Raw genomic sequence first — 18243 nt, forward strand, 5'->3', positions numbered from 1 at the left:
CTGCTGCTCTCTCCATTGTCCAGGCGTGGGGTCCTGACTGTCTCTTCCCCTTCTCCATCCCTCCTGCCCACTGGGAGACCAGCCCTTTCTGCCAGCTTTCCCTCCTCTCCCATCCCTGCCAGCTGCAAAGGAGCTCCCCAGTGTGGCTGGGGATCCTGGGCACTGTGTCCATCACTGGGCCCCATAGCTTGCACCCCATAGGCCTGCTGACCTCCCTCTCTCACTCCCACAAAGCAACCTGAGTGCGGAGCAGGTGGTGATGGCTGAGTCCGGGAAGGAGCCGGCCGGGGAGTGTCTTCGTCTCCACCAGACTGTGGTGAAGAAGATTGGCGAGATCTGCAGGGTCGTTAACCAGGTAATGTGGCTCCTGGGGAGGCTCTGGCGCTCTGAGGCCCAGCCTGGCTCTTGAATGAACAGGGGTTCCTGGGCTTGGCCCAGTTCCCTCTGCAGCACCAGTGCAAAGAGGCCTGGGCCCTAGGCTCCAGCCTCACTTGCCCTGGGGCCCGGGCCATGGCAAGCCAGCCTGAGCCCACCCCATGTCTGTTGCAGCGCTTGCTGCTGCAGGACCTGCACGACAGCCACGTCTGCAACACGCTGCTGGTGGCAGAGAGCGAGGAGGACATCTGGAAGAGTGAGACTCCCTACAACTCCTACCGGCAGCGCGCCCAGCCCACCGATGGTAAGCCACTCACTCTCCCCACCTCTCCCCCTGCAGCCCCGGTGTGACCAGAGTGCCATGCCTACATGACCCACTCTCTGCCCTGCAGATTACTCCACTGAGGAGAGCTACCAGCCCCGCGACTACCTGGCAGCCACTATGCAGTTCATGCCAGGTCACTTCGCCTGCCCCGTTGTGTGGAGCACCCTCATCCACGTGCACTCCCGTCTCAAGATGGGGCCCAACATGGGGGTCTCGCGAGGTGCGTACCGTCGGGGTCCCCTCACTGCCATAGGGACCGACTGCCCTGCTGACAGGGGCAGTCGGGCCCTGCCTTTCCCAGACACGCAGCAGGCGAGGGTCTAAGCAGTGCCTGCCAAGGCACCATGTCTGCGCTGGGGAGGGGCAGAGAGCTCAGTGAGGCAGTGGGCTGCAGAACAGAGCTGTGTCCCGTGTCTCCGCAGCTATCCAGGCGCTGCGCTCAGTGCTCAATGCTTTCTGCGTGGTTAACAGGAAGAACATGTTTGTCTACCAGGAGCGGTCCACCAAGTCAGTCTTCTACCTCCGGTAAGGAACCCCCTTCCTCAGCCCTGCCCCTGGTCGCCTTGTCCCTCGGCCATATTCTTCTTCCCCCTCCCCCTGGGGGGCTATTGCCCTGGATTTCTGGGCTCCTTGGGGCAGGGACGGTCTGTGTCTGGCAGTGCCCTGCACATGCTATTGCAGCATCCACAGTGACCGCACCATTCCACCAGTGCTGCCAGGCAGACTGGGTCCCTCTTGCTCACTGCTGCCTGGCCCTCCACACGGAGATGGGCTGAGCCTTCAGTGAAAAAACCCTGTTGAACTCTTGCTCCTTTTCATTAACACCTTAATGCCCCGGATCCCACCCCCTGGGGCTGAGACTGCTGCCCCACACACCTCCCATCCCTTTCTCCCTGTGCCCAGACTCTCTGAAACCACCCACAGCGGGAAGGCGTGGGAAGGGGAGAGCATCCAAGGCTGCGTGTGCCACTCGCTGGCTCTGACGCGCAGTCAGGAGCCCATTTACATGGAGGATCAGACAGTAAGTCTGTGTTGCTCTCTGCCCATGCGGGATCTGGGGCAGCTCCTCAGGGTTGTGCGGGGGCGGGTCAGTGGGACCAGCATGGGCACGCAGTGGTGCTGGGTGCTGAAGGCCTGGGATACAGGGAGCAGCCCCATCTCCTCTCTGGCAAGTAGTTGTGGGTTTGTGAGGGTTTGTGAGGGAGTGCATGTGAGGCATAGGAGGGTTGGGGGTAGAGGTGGGGGAATTACAGGCAGGGTAGGGGGAAGTGTGGGGTAGGGGGGTTGCAAGTAGGGCAAGGGGCAGTTCTGGGTGGGACTGCCTCTAGGGGGCTGCGGAAGCAGGTGTGTCTAGTGTAGCCCCTTTGTTCCCCCCAGGGTTCGCGCTCTTCCCTGGACACAGCCTCTTGCCGCAGCGCAGACTCTGCCCGCCCCGTGGGACAGGTGGACAGACACATCCAGCTCATGGTGCATGGGGTCGCCCCAGCAGGTGGGTCATGACCTCCTGGGAGGGGAGGGGCACACAGGATCGATCACCCACTACCCTAGGCAGTGATGTGGGAGGGGCTGGGCTGGGGCACCTCCAGGGCAGTGGGTGGGGGGTGGATTGGGGGCAGGATCGCCTCCGGGGTAGTGGTAGGGGGTAGGCTGGGGTACAAGATTCTCTGCCCTGGCTGTTGTCTGAGTGATGCCTGGTGCTGAGGCATGGAGTCAGCAGCTCAGCATGGCATGAGCCATGTCTCAGTTCAGGGGGAACAGTTTCTCCCTTGGCCCAGTGTGGAGGGAGGCTGCTTCCTTGTCCGTGCCGGGCCCTGTTCTCCCCTTGTGCCCCAGCTGTCCTGGGCATTGATGCCAGATGGCCCTAGGGTCAAACTCCATGCACCACGTGCAGCCTGACAGTGCCATGCCTCCCCCAGTCGGTGTCAGGGCTGCTCCTCTGACGGGAGCAGCTTGCTCTGGCATGTGGCCTCTCGGGGTTTGCTGTGACAGGCGGGTGCCCTGCTTGAGGGGTGGGGTGGGAACCTCCGTTGGTGGTGCCCCGATGAGCATGTTGTGCTGGGGGCTGCTCTCACCTCTGCTTCTCCCCAGGGCCCGAGATCACAGACGAGCTGGTGAAGGTTCTGCGCAGGCGTCTGGATGAAGCCACCTTGGACATCATCACTGTCATGCTAGTGCGGAACTGCAAGCTGACCCCGGCTGACGTGGAGGTAACGCTTTCCCAGGGCCCACAATCACAGCCCGGAGCCAGATCTGTACCCTTGCTAGAGGCCAGGAGCCATCAGTCCTGCTGCGCCCCTGCTGTCTCCTACCCCCAGGCCAGCCACCCTGCCTCTGCAGGGAACATCTAAAAATCAGCATCCACTGCCTTAGGCTGTCTCCATGGCCGGGGTGCCAGGCGCTGGGGTGGCGCAGGGCCCCTGCCAGCTGTCTGAGTGCAGACCCCCTACTTCAGGCCATCTCTAGAACAGGGTGCCTATGAGCATCCCTCGTACATCCACTGGGTCCTCAGAGGGTTCTGTATGCAGCAGCACTCGGAGGGGCCTGTCTGATGCTGCCTCTCCCAGGAGTGCTGTGCCCAGGAATTAGCGGGTTTCCTCTTCACAGTTCATCCAGCCCCCAGGCTCTCTGCCCACAGAAGTCCTCCAGTTCACTCTGCCCCCAGCCTCTCTGCCCTGGCTCCACGCTGTGGCCTGTTACCTGCGCCAGAACCTGCTCATCTTCCTGCACACTCCCAAGTACACCGACAGCAACGTTGAGCACCACTTCAAGGTGAGGGGCCGGGGCCCTGTGTGCAGCCGTGTTCCCACAGTGGGCTGGGGGGGAGTGGCATCAGAACAGGGCTCTCGACTGGGTAGAGTGTACAGGTCTGTGGCAGTCTTGCTGCACTTGTGGGCAGTGGCAGAGTGGTCAAGGCTGACGCTTCGCTCCGGAGCCTGAGGGGAGTGAATTCCCACCCGAGGAGAAGAGCCCCCTGAAGCGGTTGGGGCAGGCAGCACTGCTGGGTGCTGGTTCCTTACCCTGCAGTCACCCCCCACTTCCCTATTGCACGGCACTGGGCATTGTCCCCATGGACAGGCCGATGCCCCACAGAGCTGGGGCTCTGCACAGCATAGCCCAGCTGAGGGCTGACGGGAGGGGTTTGAGGGGTGACCTAGAGGACAAGGAGGGTGGGGAGTAGGAGGGCCCAGCTGCAGCACTCATCTGCGTTTAGCTAAGTTGATGGTCCTGTTCCCAGCTGTCACTGTGGAGACACCCCTGCCACGTCTGTCTCTTTTTCATTGTGACAATGCCTCGTGGCTCTGTCTCCTGGCCCCACTGAACCAGCGCCTCTGGCCAGCCATGCCACACCTACAAAATGAGCAGGGCTGCTGTGCCAGCATCCATGTGGGTGGTGAGCCTGCCCCTGGGTCTGCTGGGGGGAGGGATAGCTCAGTGGTTTGAGCATTGGCCTGCTAAACCCAGGGTTGTAAATTCAATCCTTGAGGGGGCCATTTAGGGGTCTGGGATTGGTCCTGCTTTGAGCAGGGGGTTGGATTAGATGACGTCCTGAGGTCCCTTCCAACTCTGTGATTCTGTGATTGGCTCTGGCTTCCTGGGTGTGCTGCCACCTGGCTCTGAGGGCTTCATGCCTTTAAGAAAGGCTCAGACCCCGGCCTACAGCCTCGCCCACTCTACATCGAGGTGTGGAGATGGGGTGGCCGGTGGTGGAGAGTTCAGTGCCCGCTGACCCCCAACAGTGCACTACTTGGTTGGCAAGCTGTCTGCTCCCCTCCCCTCTAGCTGTGTGGCCTGGCAGGTTGACAGCCATCCTAGGCAGCCTTTCTGGGCTTATGGCTGAGGAGGTGATGCTACCAGCATGCAAGGCAGGTTGCTAGGTGCCAGGGCCCATCAAGTCGCAGAGGCTGGTAGATGATGAGGGCCGAGCGTGGAGGGCAGGGCTGAAGCAGATGGGGCAGGCTCACGGTTAGCAAGGGACCTGCTTATGTGGCTGGAGGCAATGTGCTTACAGTAGGTGAAGCCACGCTGGGCTGGCACGCACCTACTCTGGGACAAGGCTCTGCTCGCCTGTCGATGTGGCTGGGGCCGCCTCCCGTCGCTCAGCGGAGTGCTTACCCTGGCACACCCTTCACCTCTCTCCTTCTCTGCTCCCCAGCACTACTTCCAGCAGGGTGGCAGTCCCGACCTGGATCTCTACCTGTACAACAAGCCCGGTGGCCAAGGCACTGGTGGCAAAGGTACTGGGGCGCTGGGCTCTCTGGCATTGGGTGAGGGGCTGAGCAGCAGGAAACTGCTTTCTTGTGCTGAGCGTCCCACAGGGATAGGAGGCAGCACGTGCCCTGTGCACAGAGTGTGGATGTGGGACCATGAGGATCATCTGTTCCTTGGAGAGTCCTCCCAGGGAAAAGGCCCGTCATGGCAGCTGGGGCCCAGCACAGCTTGGAGAGGGTCCCCTGCCCCATTCCTTTCTGTTGAAGTGTTGCTGCAGCACAGCTCTGGTGCTGGCTGGAGGCTCCTTGGACATGGCTGAGCAGCAAAGCAGTAGCTCCTGCGGTGCTGTTCCCTGAGGGCCCCAGTGTGCCCTACCCCTCAGTAGCCCAGGTCACTGTTCACCCGGTTCTGGGGTGAGGTAATCCTCAGGGTTCAGGGTCTTGGGTGAGGAAGGGCAGGTCCGCAGGGTGCAGGCGCCTGGTGGGGACCCTTGAGCTGCCGAAGATTAGTTGTGGATGCGGTGCCCTGCCCCCTCTTGTGGGCTGTTGCAGGAGAGCCTGCCCGTCCTGTGCTTGATGCTGGTCCCTTGTGCCCCTCCTGTGCTGGGTGGTGATGTCCCGTCTGTCTGCCCGTGGCGAGGCTGGTGTGGCCCTCTGTGCCCTCTGAATGCTCTTCTGTTGTGTAGGAACCATGTCGGACCTTGTGCAGCACCTGTTTCCGCTCTCTCACTTTCAAGGTAGCACCTGTGGTTTGTGTTGCACTGAACCTCTTCCCCTCCCCTCGCCTGACCCCTCTGGTTTCTGCCATGGACTGGTTGGGTTGTATTGTGGCTTCAGTGCTGGCTCGTCTTGTGGCTGTGTGACTCCCAGGTTCCCTCTTCCCAGCTGCCTGTGGGGTCAGTGAGCAGGAGGCTGCTGCTGCCTGGGGCCACAACCCTCAAATCCCTTGGAGAGAGAGAGTTCTGCTGCTGGCTCCCACCCCCCAATCTGCCTGGGGAGCTCTCTGCAATGGGAACACATCTCCTGCCACCATGGCATGCTGCAGGCAGTGCCCACAGGGTACAGGCTCCCTCTATGGCTGTGTCCACAGGGCCCTGAGAGGTCACCCTGCACCCCAAGACCCAGGTGGCTGCACTGGGGGGTTTACAGTGGACAGCACCCCTGGTGTGATGAGTCTGGGTGGAGGGGATCCGGTGAGATGGGGCTAGGTGAGTGCTGCGGTCTGGCCAGCACTTCCAGTAGGAACCAGGGTAGGAGGGGACAAAGTCCCCAAAGTCCCAATCTCCGTCATCATGGGTCTGAGTGGGAATCCTGGCAGGAAGTGGGGGGACCATGATCTCGGTTGCTGTCCGTCTGGGCTATGCCCGAGAGTGGGTTTCCAGTTTCAGCTGGGCCTTAGACGTCGTCCCACCAGCAATGGTTAAGGCTGCGATTTTCTTATGGAAGTCAGAATCCCTGACTTCACGAGACCTCCACGACTTCAGCCTGTGGCGGCTGGGGGCTGCAGGGTCCACCTGTGGCATGAGGCAGCAGGGGAACCCCGAAGCTCCTGGCTGCTGCGGGTGGCTGGGGGGACCCTGCGGCTCCTGGCTGTGGCGGGGAGAGGGGCAGAGCTCCAAGCTGCTGCAGGCATCAGGCCCAGCCACAGCAGGGTCCTTGCAGCTCCCAGCTGCTATGCCCAGCATGGGGACCCCTCTGCTCTCATAATGGGATTGGCAGCATTGGCATCTGGAGGAGCAGCAAGCCCCCTACAGGCACACCAGTGGGTCTGCTCTGGTGGACCCCAGCCTGTTCCCCTGCTCCAGAGCATTGTGCCTGGATCCTGGCTGGTCTCTCGTGCTGGGGCAGCCCATGGGAACCAGCCGTCTGCCTGAAGCAGGCACTTGCAGAGCGGGCCTGAGGAATCAGGCAGGTTACAGAGCTTCATAGCTAGCCCTGCCCCAGGGAGGGGGTAGCAGCCCTCCTGATGCAGGTAGACAGGGACCAGCCCTGGGTACTGTGTCCCATTCAGGTGTGCACACGTCAGGGGGATGGAAGCTACAGGAGTCCCGAGGAGGACTGGTGAGCTGGAAAGCCTGCCTGCTCATGAGAGACTAAAGGAGCTCGGTGTTGGCAAGAGAGAGAAGGGATGACTGGAGCATGTCTGAGCACCCCGGGTGGAGTCTCGTGTTCCGCTGGCAGAGGGCTCTTCAGGCTGGCAGATGGGCCGAACAGGCTCCGGGGCGGGAAGCTGAACTAGACCATTCTGACTATAAACAAATTAAACTTTGGACATAATTAGCCATTGCTCTAGCTTAGAACAAAGTTCTGGGCTGGATCCAGGAATCCCAGGGGAGATTCTCTCTGGCCTGCTTCACGCCTGGTCAAACTGGAGGATGATCATAGTCCTCGGTGAACGTCTCTCAGCATCCACCTTGCTGGGAATCTGCCACCGATGTTCAGTGCATGTCCTGGGAAGGGCAGGCTGCAGGGAACCTATCAGCGCTCTGCTGCCATCCCAGACTGCAGAGCTCTGACATGTGAGCACCAGGAAAAGGCACCGTCTCAGCATCTCTCTCGGCTGCCAAGGTGGGTGCTGTGCTCTGGAGTGTGTGTAGCAGGAGGCACCATTTGCTTTTCTTCACCTTCCTTTATGCCCCCTCCCCCAGGGGAAGTGGCCCAGCACAGTCTGAGGTGCAGCGCTAATGGGGTGAAATGGGCTGGGGGAGCCCAGCCCCCTAGGAAGATAAAACCCTGCCGTTTTGCTGACTCCTGCTCCGCTGGAAGCATCCCCCCGGCCTCCAGTGCTGAGTGGGGGCAGGCCCTGGCCACCTGCTGCCCTCCCTGTGTGATGGGCAGACCTGGTGACCCACTGTCCCAGCTGGGTCACTGGCACCCATGAGAGTGACTTACTGCGCTCTGCAGGGCAGGGCGTTACCCTCCTGTGAGATTGATTGGGGCAGGGCCCTGGCGGCCCCTGTGATGGCCGCTGTTGCTGACATGTAACTGGCACACCTAGTTCATGCGTCCTGCGTGCGTTCACGTGCCAGCAGCTGTGTGGTGACTTGCCTGCCTCAAGTATCAGAGGGGTAGCCTTGATAGTCTGGGTCTGTAAAAAGCAACAGAGAGTCCTGTGGCACCTTGTAGACTAACAGACGTATTGGAGCATGAGCTTTCGTGGGTGAATAGGTCTGACGAAGTGGATATTCACCCACGAAAGCTCATGCTCCAGTATGTCTGTTAGTCTATAAGGTGCCCCAGGACTCTGTTGCTTTTTGCCTGTCTCAGTGCCCTTAAGTGCAGGTTCTTGGGCCACCTTGCGTATACTGCCCCTAGGAGAGATCTTGTCCTTACCCAGCCAACTTCCCTGCACCCTCTCCCAGTTGCCAAGGCCCTCCTGGTGGCCCATGGGAAGCCAGCTCCATGTCCAGAGACACAACAGGGTGGGGACCCCACACAGGACGATGTATGCAGTGGACACAGTGCTCTTGGCCTCCTTTCCTGCACCGGCGCTTCCTGCATGGGCTGCTGTCCACAAAATAAGCGTGGTGCTGCCGCTCTGGATGTTCGGAGAGCTGCACTGGGAAGCACAGTGTGGGGTTGGGTGGCTGAGTTATGGTCCCAGGGCTGGGCTGTGTCACCTGCTCTTGTAGCTGCTGCTGTCTCCCTCTCCCTCCCCCTCCCGCAGGTGCCCCTTGTCCCGATGGAGACTGCAGACCCCTGGGGACGAGGCCTCTGGCTGTGTGTGGCACAGTGGGGCCGATGGAGGGTCTGGCTTCTGCCATACAAAGAACTAACTGCTTTATGCCCTGAGCCCCTCACTCTGTCTGCCCCTGCAGGGTGAGTCCCTGAGGGGGTAAAACCCCAGGCTAAGGCTCAGCTCTTCAGAGTGAGGCTGCAGGCCTGGGGCCTTCCCAGCATCACCACCAGGAGCTACAGGTCCTGCATCACTGTGCTGGCCCAAAGGGGGCTACTGATGAGTGTTGGATGTTGGCCTGGAGAGGAGCAAGGACACCAGAGCCGTACCCCAGGAGTGGGGAGGGCATGTCCTAGCCAGAATGCTGCGGGGACATCCAGGAGCACACTGAAGGGCAGGGGGGAGCTGGTGCAGCATTTGGGGGAAAGGGGTGGTTTGAGGGCGGCATAGTGGACTCCTTGCACCAAGCCAACAATACAAATGCAGCATGATGGGTACATGACCCACACACACCACCTCCAGGCATCATGTGAGCATCTGCAGCCCATCCCCTCTGCTCCCCCAGGCCAGGGACCCTGTCAGTCTGCACCAGGCACTCATGTGCAGCTGTATAAGTGTCGGAATGCTAGAGCGGCAGCAGGACAGACCTAGCTGCATGCTAGGGGTGGCATTCCCCTGTTGGCTGTGGGCACTGGCTGCAGTGGCAGCTCTCGGCAAGGGCCCAGAGTCTTTGTGGGCTGGGGGTGTCCAGTGCAGGGTTGACACACAGTCATTCGGGCTCTCCTCTCCTGCAGGAATTGCATGCATTGCTCTGTCATTCGTGGATGAGCATGGCAGCCCCCTCTCACTGGCGCACTGGGAACGGTCTAGTTCCCTGAAGCTGCCCCCGTCCCTTCCTGGCACAGACCTGCTGCAGGATGCAGACTTCGAGAGCCTCACTGCAGTCAGCAGGCACCATGCTGAACCTGGCACCCTCAAACCAGGTGAGAGTGCGCATGTTCTGTACTGGAACAAATCCCTGCCACTGAGCCTGGGCAGGAGCTGCAGCCTGATGGGGGAGCTCTGGGCACCGTGGACAGTGGGCTCAAGGCTCTGCGGGGGGGCTGGGTGGGGAGCCCATCCAGCCATGTCCCCAGGATGGCTTGCTGGAGCTGAGGAGGGCCTGCTGTGCCCAGGGGAGAGGACATCGTATAGCAGTGGGTGTCTGAGCTTGCGGGGTGGGGGCGGTATCATCCCTCTGCAGGGGCCATGCAGCCCTGGTGACTACCCTCTTCCCACAGCTGCCTGCACCCTGGTGCGCTTGGATGTCTGGGAGAAAGGGAACATCAGCCCCCTGCAGCTGTCCGAGAAGCTGCGCAGCGCCGTGCGCCATGCCCTGTGCGACGCAGTCATGGAGTTCCGAGTGCTGCCGGCCCCACTCTGCATGGAGGCCGCCTGCCCGCTGGAGGAGCTAGGCAGTGGGGGTAAGCTCTGGGACAGGATTGCTGCCATCTGGCTGTGGGGTCTCTTCTGGGTCTTCTCGCCACAGGCAGCTGTGGGGCCAGGACCCCCAGCCAGCTGTGTCCTGGAGCCCAAGGGGGCGGGATGGGCCCCAGCCCAGGAGCCAGTGGAAGACTGGCCCCTTCCCCCTGGCCAGGGAAATCTGGTTCCATGGGGAGGCTGCTCCGGCGCTGGGTCCACAGCCTCTGCCCAGGTTTTGATGTGCACTCTGTCTGCAGGAGGCCTCAGGAGGACCATGTCGGAGACCAGGGGGCTGGCTCTTCCTGCGGGCAGTGCTGGTGCCAGTAGAGTGCCCCCACCCCCTCTGCACTTCACCTCAGCCTCCAGCTCTAGCTCTGGCGAGCCAGTCACACCCACAAACAAGATGGGGCGCCGGAGCTTCTGGGACATGCTGGTACTGTCAGAGGGATGTGGGCTATAGCGGGGTGCTCAGACTGAGCCCTGCCCCGGGGCTGGGGTCACAGCGGGGCCTGGGAAGGGATGAGCTGGCTATGTTGGTTTGGCAGTGGGAGGGGAGGGGGTTGGGCCTACAGCTGGAAGTCAGCTGGGATGGGTGGGCAAGGGGAGGTCAGAGCTTTGCCCTTCTTTGCCCCCTCCCTCCAGAGTAAAGCCGACTCCTCGGAGCTGGGCAGCCCCAAAACCACTGACGACATCGTGCTGGAGCGGCCAGAGGAGATTCGCACCCGGCGCCGCCACAAGACAGAGAGCGTCAAGCAGCATCTGAGCCAGGAGCGTGCTTCCGCCACGGCCGAGCTGGAGCAGGCCCAGAGGCAAGTGCCCCCGGCGCTTCCTGCGCGGCCGGCCGTGCCCCACACCACATCTGGCTGCCCTGGCTGCTGCTGCTGCTGTGTGCGTGACAGGACTCTGAGCAAGGGGGCTTTGGCCCACTGGGCCCGAGGCTTGTGGTGACCCACACGGGTATTGCGCATGGACAAGGAGTGGCCAGACATCATATGTGCCGGGGGCGGGCAGGCACCACATTCACTCATCCCTCTAGCTTCTGCTTTGCACTGCCCCTGACGTCCGTCTCTGGCCTCGGCTGCATAACTAGTGCCCTGCCCCCACAGGCGCCAAGTCTGCCAGCTCCAGGAAGGGGAGGTGGGCACCATGCACCCGCTCTTCAGTCAGACCTGCCAGCAGTGGATGGCGTTCATGAGTCGGCTGGGTATGTACCACGGGCCCATCTCTCCTGCCTCCGAGGATGGGGCTGGAATGAGGCTCTTCTCCCTGAAGCTTTGCCAGTAATCCGTGTGTAACCATTCCTTCCTCTGGCCCACACTGACCCTGCCCTGTGCCTCTAACCCAGCATGTAGGTGCTGTTTGTTTCCGTAAAGGCACCATGTGCCTGGGGTATGGCATAAGCAGTAACACGGCCTCCGACCAATGGGCCTGCACTGGCCAGCCAGTGCCTAGTGCTGCACACATCAGCCTGGGAGACCTGGTCACTCCCCCTAGCCCATCGGGAGGGCTCGATATTGGAGAATCTGCTAGGCGTCTGCAGCCACAGGGCTCCTGCCGGAGGAGAGAGTCCGGAGCACAGGCCCCACACAGTGGGCTGGAGATTCGGGCACTGTCCAGCTCCACAGAGGAGAACTGTGCCTTTGGAATACCTGTCTGAGATCCTCGCAGCTCCTCCCAGTCCATGCCCTCTGGCTCTGCCAAGCGCATCCCCACTAGGGTACTTAAGAACACTCTCTGAGAACCCAGCAGGCTGCTTTTGTAGCTGGATATGTCTGTGGCTCATGCCGCTTCTCTTGGGTGGGGCAGGGTGTCCTTCGGTGCAGCAGTGCTCGGTGGAGATCGTCTCCCGCTTCCTGCTCTCCTCCATCCTGGAGGAGGTGGTGAGCTTGGTCACGGCCCTGGCGAGCGACACCACTGTCAAGGTGTTCCAGCAGCACTGGTGAGTGTCGCGCCGGGGGGATCGGCTGTGGGCTTGGGAGAAGGGCCCAAGGAATCGGCTGCCCTGAGCTCGGCTGGGAGATAGGGTTGGGGGTCGCTGCCAGGCTCCCTGTTGCACCTGGCAGGTATTGCATGGGGCAGCTCCTGGCGGCCAATGCTCTGTGTGGTGCTCTCTCCTGCAGCTGCCCTCAGGGTGCCACCTTCCTTCCATATAACCCCCATCAGAGCTCCAGTCCTCGGCCTGCAGCCATCAGACATTTCATCCTGCTGGGACGCAACTTCCACCAGTGGCGCTACAAAACTGAGCAGGGTGAGTGCGGGGCCGAGTGCAGGCATTCTGTGGACCTAGGGGGGCTGCCAAGGGGGCCCCAAGCAAGCAGTGTTGGGAGAGGGCAGGTGCCCAGGCAGAAACTTCTTGTGCCCAGCTCCATGCCCACAAGGCATTTGTTCTCAGACTTGCTCGTGGCCCCTGTCTGACTTGTCTCACCCCAAGTGGGACTCAGGCTTGGGCAGTACAGGCTCTACCCCAAAGAGCAGTTCCCCTCTCCCAGTCTGCCTGTGTCACACTGAACACGCCACGTGGCACATCCTCCAGGAGGAGCCATTGCTCTGTGACACGCTCCAGGCAATGCGTGTGGTGCAGGCTGTGCCATGCGCCCCTCAGGCCGGCACCAGGTGGCTGCTCCAGCCCAGAGCAATGTGCAGTGGCTAAGCAGAGGGTAACTCCTGGGCCAGGACCCCCTGAGTTTTATCCTGTCTCTGCTTTGCCGGAATCTCTCAGCACAGCGGGAGTGGGGGGGGAGGTGCTTTTTTCCTGTGAGTGGTGCGCCGTATGGAGAAGGGAAGGCCAGGCCCATTCCTCCTCCTCACAGACCGGTCCTATAGAGACTGCAGGGAGGGACATCCTAGTGCCCCTGGAGAACACGCTGTGCTGGTCCCAGACATGCTGCTCCTTCATCAGAGTGGTTAGCTGGCTCAGATGATGCCCACCCTGGTTGGCCTTCCGTGGGGATTCTGCCCTTAGTCCCCATGTGGGGCAAAGGGAGGGGAGTGAGGTGCCAGCGAGACAGGCTCAGAGCTAGTGCTAAGCAGAATGTGAAGAGCAGCAAGAGGAACTCCTCCAGCATTGGCTCTATCAGAACTTCATCCTCCGCTGAGAGAATCATGGGGGGCTGCTGCTCAGTGAGTGGGTGGGTGTATGTGCACCCCGGTTCCAGTCCTTCCCATTAAAATTCAGGCCTGGTTTCTGGCTGGCTGCAGAGCTTTGGGGCTCTGACCATACCAGCACCCAGGGTTGAAGCTGCCAACACTGGTGTTCAGCTCATGCACTCTGCAGGAAAGCTCTTCGGGAAGGGTTTGACTCTCCCATCATGTGCCCAAGACCCTGATGGAGCCAGGGCAGGTGAGGCCTGATGTGATTTCTAGTCAGGAACATCTGCTTCCCGAGAAGGGCCAAGCCCAGTGCCCGTACGGTGGCCTGAGCACATTTTGCCATCAGCTCTTCTCCAGCCGTCAGGGTGGGCTCCAGGCACAGGCTGGGCACTTTGCAGCTGCACACCTTCACTCTTGCAGAGCACTCTTCCAAGCCACACCCACAAAATAAGCGCCGATGACGAGTGTCTGCCAGCCTGGCGCTGCTTGTGGCAGATGTCGCACACGGGAATGCGCAGCGCTCAAAGCTGCCCTGGGTTCCCCAGGGTGGGGTGTGCACATGTCCCTGGGCCTGGCACCTTGGCTGGGGAAAAATAAAACGGCTTCCCAGCGCCATTCACTCGTGGCTCCAGAATGTGGGCACCTGCAGTAAATTTCTCAGGTCTGTGACCCGCTCACACCGGGGGTGAAATTAATGAGCAATGCTGATGTCTCCGTGATTATCGCAGGCAGAGGCACTAACCCCTTTGCGCTGTGCAGACCTCTTTCCGCAGCAACTGCACAGGCGTCAAGGCATTGAGGTTTTCCTACAAGCTGAGAGTGGCAAATGAGAGCTGTGTGGGAGAAGGGAAGGCCAGGCCCATTCCTCCTCCTCACAGACCCTGCTGCATGGTGCCAGCCTGACCCGAGCCCTGCTCCTGTCTTGCCTGAGCTCTCAGCCTTAGCCCTGCCAGGAGTCAGGGATGTGCCCCTGGGCCCATCTTTGGCTCAGGACTGGATGAGGGGAGGGGGCCTTCGCTCCACCCTGGACTTGGCATGGCAGCATCACGGGCCCTTCGTTCAGGCATGTCTGGGCTATGCTGCTCCTTAGTGGCTGGTCAGTATCATGCTGCTTTGGGGACCGGCCTGGCAGACAGGGCTGGGGAGCACAAGGGGAGTGCTCCTTACAGCTTGGTAGCACTCAACGTTTGGTCGTTCCCTACATACCCACTGAAATGTACCCACCTCTGGGAGCGGAATGGGTATCAGACATGGGCACAGAACACTGCAGCCCAGCATGGGCCTGGGGCAACTTTGCCAAGTCGCTCTGGGATCTCAGTGCTAAGGGTGGGGCGTGGGCTGGCACGTGTGGTTGGGGATTAGGCTGGAACTTAAGGTGCAGCCCTCCTGGCCAGCTGCGTCTTGGCAGGCTGCAGCGCTGATACGCTCAAGCTGGGTCCTGGCTAGTTGCTATCATGGGCTTCCTTCCCAAGGAGAAGGGGCCTGTGGCACCCAGGTTCCTGCCGATGCCTCCCTACAGGGTGCAGGCAGTGATCAGCGGGAAGGCACTTAGTGGTTCTCTCTGGTCTCTTTCAGCCCACAAGGGGCTCCAGCACTTCGAGGCCGTGGAGCTGAGCTTGACTGAGAAGGCCTCCAACTCCAGCCCCTCACTGGCCCCACGGCAGAGATTCCTTCTCCTGGAGATCCTCGACAAGAAGGTGGGCACAAATCCAGCCTGGCCCTGCAGCCTCTCCGGGCAGGCCTGTGGTTGAGGGCAGCCTGGCCTGGCTCCTCACAGGGCCCTGTGTAACAGTGGGGTGGGGCACAGCAGGCAGCTGAGCCAGGGCAGTGCTGGGCAGCTGCCTCCCTGTCTGCCCTTGCACGGCAAACCCCATGGTCTTTCTGTGGCCTGGTGCTGCCACCCCGTCTGGATGGGCATGCTGATAACGGCCATTGTTCCCAAGGGCCCAGGGCCAGCCTGTGCTCCCAGGCGCCTTGCAGTCAGCAGCTCTGGGCCCTCATGCTGCAGAGCAGGTGTGAACACCAGGACACATCACCATGGTGATCGGCTGGGCGCTGAGGTGGTGCTGTGCCCCCCATCCATCCTGTAGGGGAAGTCGGCTGGGGATGTAGCAGCAGCAGCCCATAGGCTCTTGAATGACAGCGGCCTGGCCATGGCTCAGTTGTTGCCGTCTTCCCCCCTCCCCTTCCAGCAGAGCACTCACCAGCTCCCTTCCCCTCTAGCTGATGCTCTACACCTACAACTGGTCCCCGGACCTGGGCAGCTCCTTGAACAGCTCACTCACCCGCCTGCTGCAGTGGCAGAATGCCCGCTCCCACATCGTGCATTGCCTCCTCAGCCAGAAACTGGGGCTCTTCCACCACTACTGCTACCTGGACACTCCCTGGCATGAGGACAGCAAGCAGGTAATGGCACTGCCAGCCCCACAATGCTTTACTGCTGTAGCGCCCACCTGGGCCACTCACAGGTCACCACGAGTGTCTGTATACAGCCACAGTTCTGTTCGGCAGTTCTGACCCAGAGCCTGTCCGCAAACGCAAGGCACACACTGGCTCCCAGTAGCCTTGGTTACTACCTGTCAGGTGACCCCAACACACTCCCAGTCCTGAATTCCCCTGCAGAAATGTATGTGCTATTCTGAGCTGTGCAGATAGGTCCCTTGTTCCTGCACGGGAACAACATAGAGCAGCTTGCCGCCTGCAGTGGAGCTACCCACAGAGCTCACAGCATGGGACTAATTTTGATTAAGGAATAAAACCAGTGTCTTTAACAACAGAAGATCGGATTAAGTCACAAGTGGTTACAAGAGAAATAGATAAAGCATATTCTAACCTTAAACTAGCCTTGGTTCAAGGTGAAATTCTTACCACAGGTTTTCAGTAGCGATGCTGACCAAGTTTCAGGTCAGGCTCTGCTCCTAAGGTCGGTGGCTCTTTCTGCTCTCTTACGTGAAGAGAGAGAACGAACTTGAGGTGGTTTTGTCCCTCACCTTTATAGGTCAGTCTCCCTTTGAAGTTCATTTTCCGGAGAGTGACCCCTAGATAAAGATCTTTCGGGTTCAGAGAAAGGAGACATGGAGTCTGGTGGGAAAGAGGTTTCATGCTGTTTGCTAAGATGCAGAATCTGTTTGGCAGGGAAGGGGGTCAGGAAGAAAGAATGACTGCTTGAGAGGTGATGGCTAAGGCTAAGTTTTAGTCACAGGTATTTTTAGTAAAGGTCATGGTCAGGTCACTGGCAGTAAACAAACATTCGTGTCCTGTGACCTGTCCATTACTTGTACTAATATACCCCTGACTAAATCTTGGGAGCTCGGGGGGGGGATCCCCGCTGTTGCTGGGGGGCGTTGGCGAGGCTGGCAGTGTTCCTACCTGACTCCAAGCAGCTCTCTGGAAGCAGTGACATGTCCCTTAGCTCCTAGGCAAGGCATGGCCAGGGATTTCTGTGCACTGGCTTCGTGGCGCCCATTGGCCAGAAACTGCAGCCTGTGGGAGCAGCGCCTGCAGGCGGAGGCAGTGCATGGAGCCACCTGGCTGCGCCTCCGTTCCTAGTAGCCGAGGGAGGGACATGTCGCCACTTCCGGGGAGTCTCCCGAGGTAAGCGCCAGCCAGAGCCCTCACCCCAACCTCCTGCCCCACCCCTGAGCCTCCTCCCACACCGAAATTCCTGCTGGGGTGGCGTGACCTGAGACTGCCCCAGCAGCAGCCAGTGTGGCTGACCCAGGGGCAGTCAGAACTGCTCAGGTGGCCCCCGGATCAGCTGTACTGATCGCTGCAGGAGTCCCAGCAGTCCCAGGAAGTCATGGATTCTGTTACTTCCGTGACGAACTCGCAGCTTTAGTGATCGCCCATCAACTTCGGTGACACTTGGCTAGAAGCTTCAACTTGTCCCATTCCTCAGATTTGTCTAGGAAACACACATCAGTCATGATTCCAACTCATGTTCATACTTTTACATGTCATGTTGCCACATGCATTTCACCATGATATTACTGACCAGCAAGTTATTAGTTTTCAAGTGATATCTCGCCAGGCCTGTTCCCTACACAGATGACTACACTAATGTGAATCCAGGGTGCATTCCATCACACGTTTTTTTTTTTTCTTTTTGAGACCCTGCTGAAGGGAGCGATGGGTGGAATAGCTCTTTTCCTCATTATTTTGGTCAACAATTAGACCTAACATCCAACATACCAATTTTGGTCCACTGATTTCTGATCCCACCCTGTTCTTGTTCACCATGCGTGACCTTAACGCAGTCCTCGAGTTCTATCCGGAGGCCCTTTCGTTGAGACTAATTCAGTGCGTCTGCCTTTGGCACCTTTTCCCACCAACTGGTTCTTATGAACTTTCACTTACTTACAGTTAGAGTAAAATTATCACACCAGCAGGGGCCAAAAGCATGAAAGTGGGAGGCAGAGGTGGCTCTAGGCACCAGCAAAGCAAGCAGCTGCTTGGGGCAGTCCATTCTCAGGGGCAGCAGCTGGCAGGGATCTAGCCTGGGAGCTGAAAACCAACAGGGGGCCCTGGGAGATGTAGTTCCTTGGTTAGCTCCCTGCCTATAGAGCCAGCCCTGGAGCAGGGAAAGAACTACATTTCCCAGCATTCCCTTGGCCATGGTCAATGGGAAAGGGAGGGGGAGGGAGTATGGTACCTGAAACCTCATGCTGCAGCTTGCTGTGAATGGAGAACTCACTGCTAGAGCGGGGTGGCACTGTGAATGGAGAACAAGTGTGCCCAAGGAGTAGAAGGCTTTGGCCCAGATATTCCCTTCAGAAGACATCTCCAGACTGGATTAGGGATACTGGTGTGACCTCACCTTGCAGCCCCCAAAGAAGGAATTGGGGGGACTAAATGGACAGTGCCCGTCTCTATCTGAAGCCTAGCAAGGGAGGTATGTGGATCCCACTAGAATTTAAAATGAAGAGTAAGGGAGGTGAGGCTCTCTACCCGAGCAGCTTTAGTTACAGTATCAGGCATGTAGGAGGATTTCCACTTCTGAGCCATAGAAGCAGAATTTGACTTTTCCTTTCCAGATTTAGCTAATATTCAGAAAGGGAATCTAGCACCTGCCTTCCAGATTTGAACACCTCAAAATTCAGGAGTGCTCA

General features: G+C 59.7%; 1 protein-coding gene across 7 annotated transcripts in view; it reads left to right on the plus strand.

The window, feature by feature from the left end:
* Positions 1–18243, plus strand: part of SZT2 (SZT2 subunit of KICSTOR complex) — a 77319-nt gene that overhangs the window by 47655 nt on the left and 11421 nt on the right. For 4 of the 7 annotated variants that reach the window (XM_032794297.2, XM_032794361.2, XM_032794344.2 and 1 more), the window contains 19 exons: positions 235–355; positions 550–679; positions 768–920; positions 1123–1225; positions 1604–1721; positions 2078–2189; positions 2789–2907; positions 3305–3469; positions 4854–4935; positions 5595–5645; positions 9379–9567; positions 9865–10047; positions 10303–10478; positions 10688–10854; positions 11152–11249; positions 11852–11984; positions 12166–12293; positions 14711–14832; positions 15359–15541. In XM_032794297.2, the coding sequence (XP_032650188.1) occupies positions 235–355; positions 550–679; positions 768–920; positions 1123–1225; positions 1604–1721; positions 2078–2189; positions 2789–2907; positions 3305–3469; positions 4854–4935; positions 5595–5645; positions 9379–9567; positions 9865–10047; positions 10303–10478; positions 10688–10854; positions 11152–11249; positions 11852–11984; positions 12166–12293; positions 14711–14832; positions 15359–15541 (2533 nt within the window). The remainder of the gene's footprint in view (positions 1–234; positions 356–549; positions 680–767; positions 921–1122; positions 1226–1603; positions 1722–2077; positions 2190–2788; positions 2908–3304; positions 3470–4853; positions 4936–5594; positions 5646–9378; positions 9568–9864; positions 10048–10302; positions 10479–10687; positions 10855–11151; positions 11250–11851; positions 11985–12165; positions 12294–14710; positions 14833–15358; positions 15542–18243) is intronic. The other 3 variants (XM_032794330.2, XM_032794380.2, XM_032794306.2) reach the window with 2 other exon arrangements.

This window comes from Chelonoidis abingdonii, chromosome 7 (genome assembly GCF_003597395.2).
Source record: "Chelonoidis abingdonii isolate Lonesome George chromosome 7, CheloAbing_2.0, whole genome shotgun sequence".
NCBI classification, from domain to species: Eukaryota; Metazoa; Chordata; order Testudines; family Testudinidae; genus Chelonoidis; species Chelonoidis abingdonii.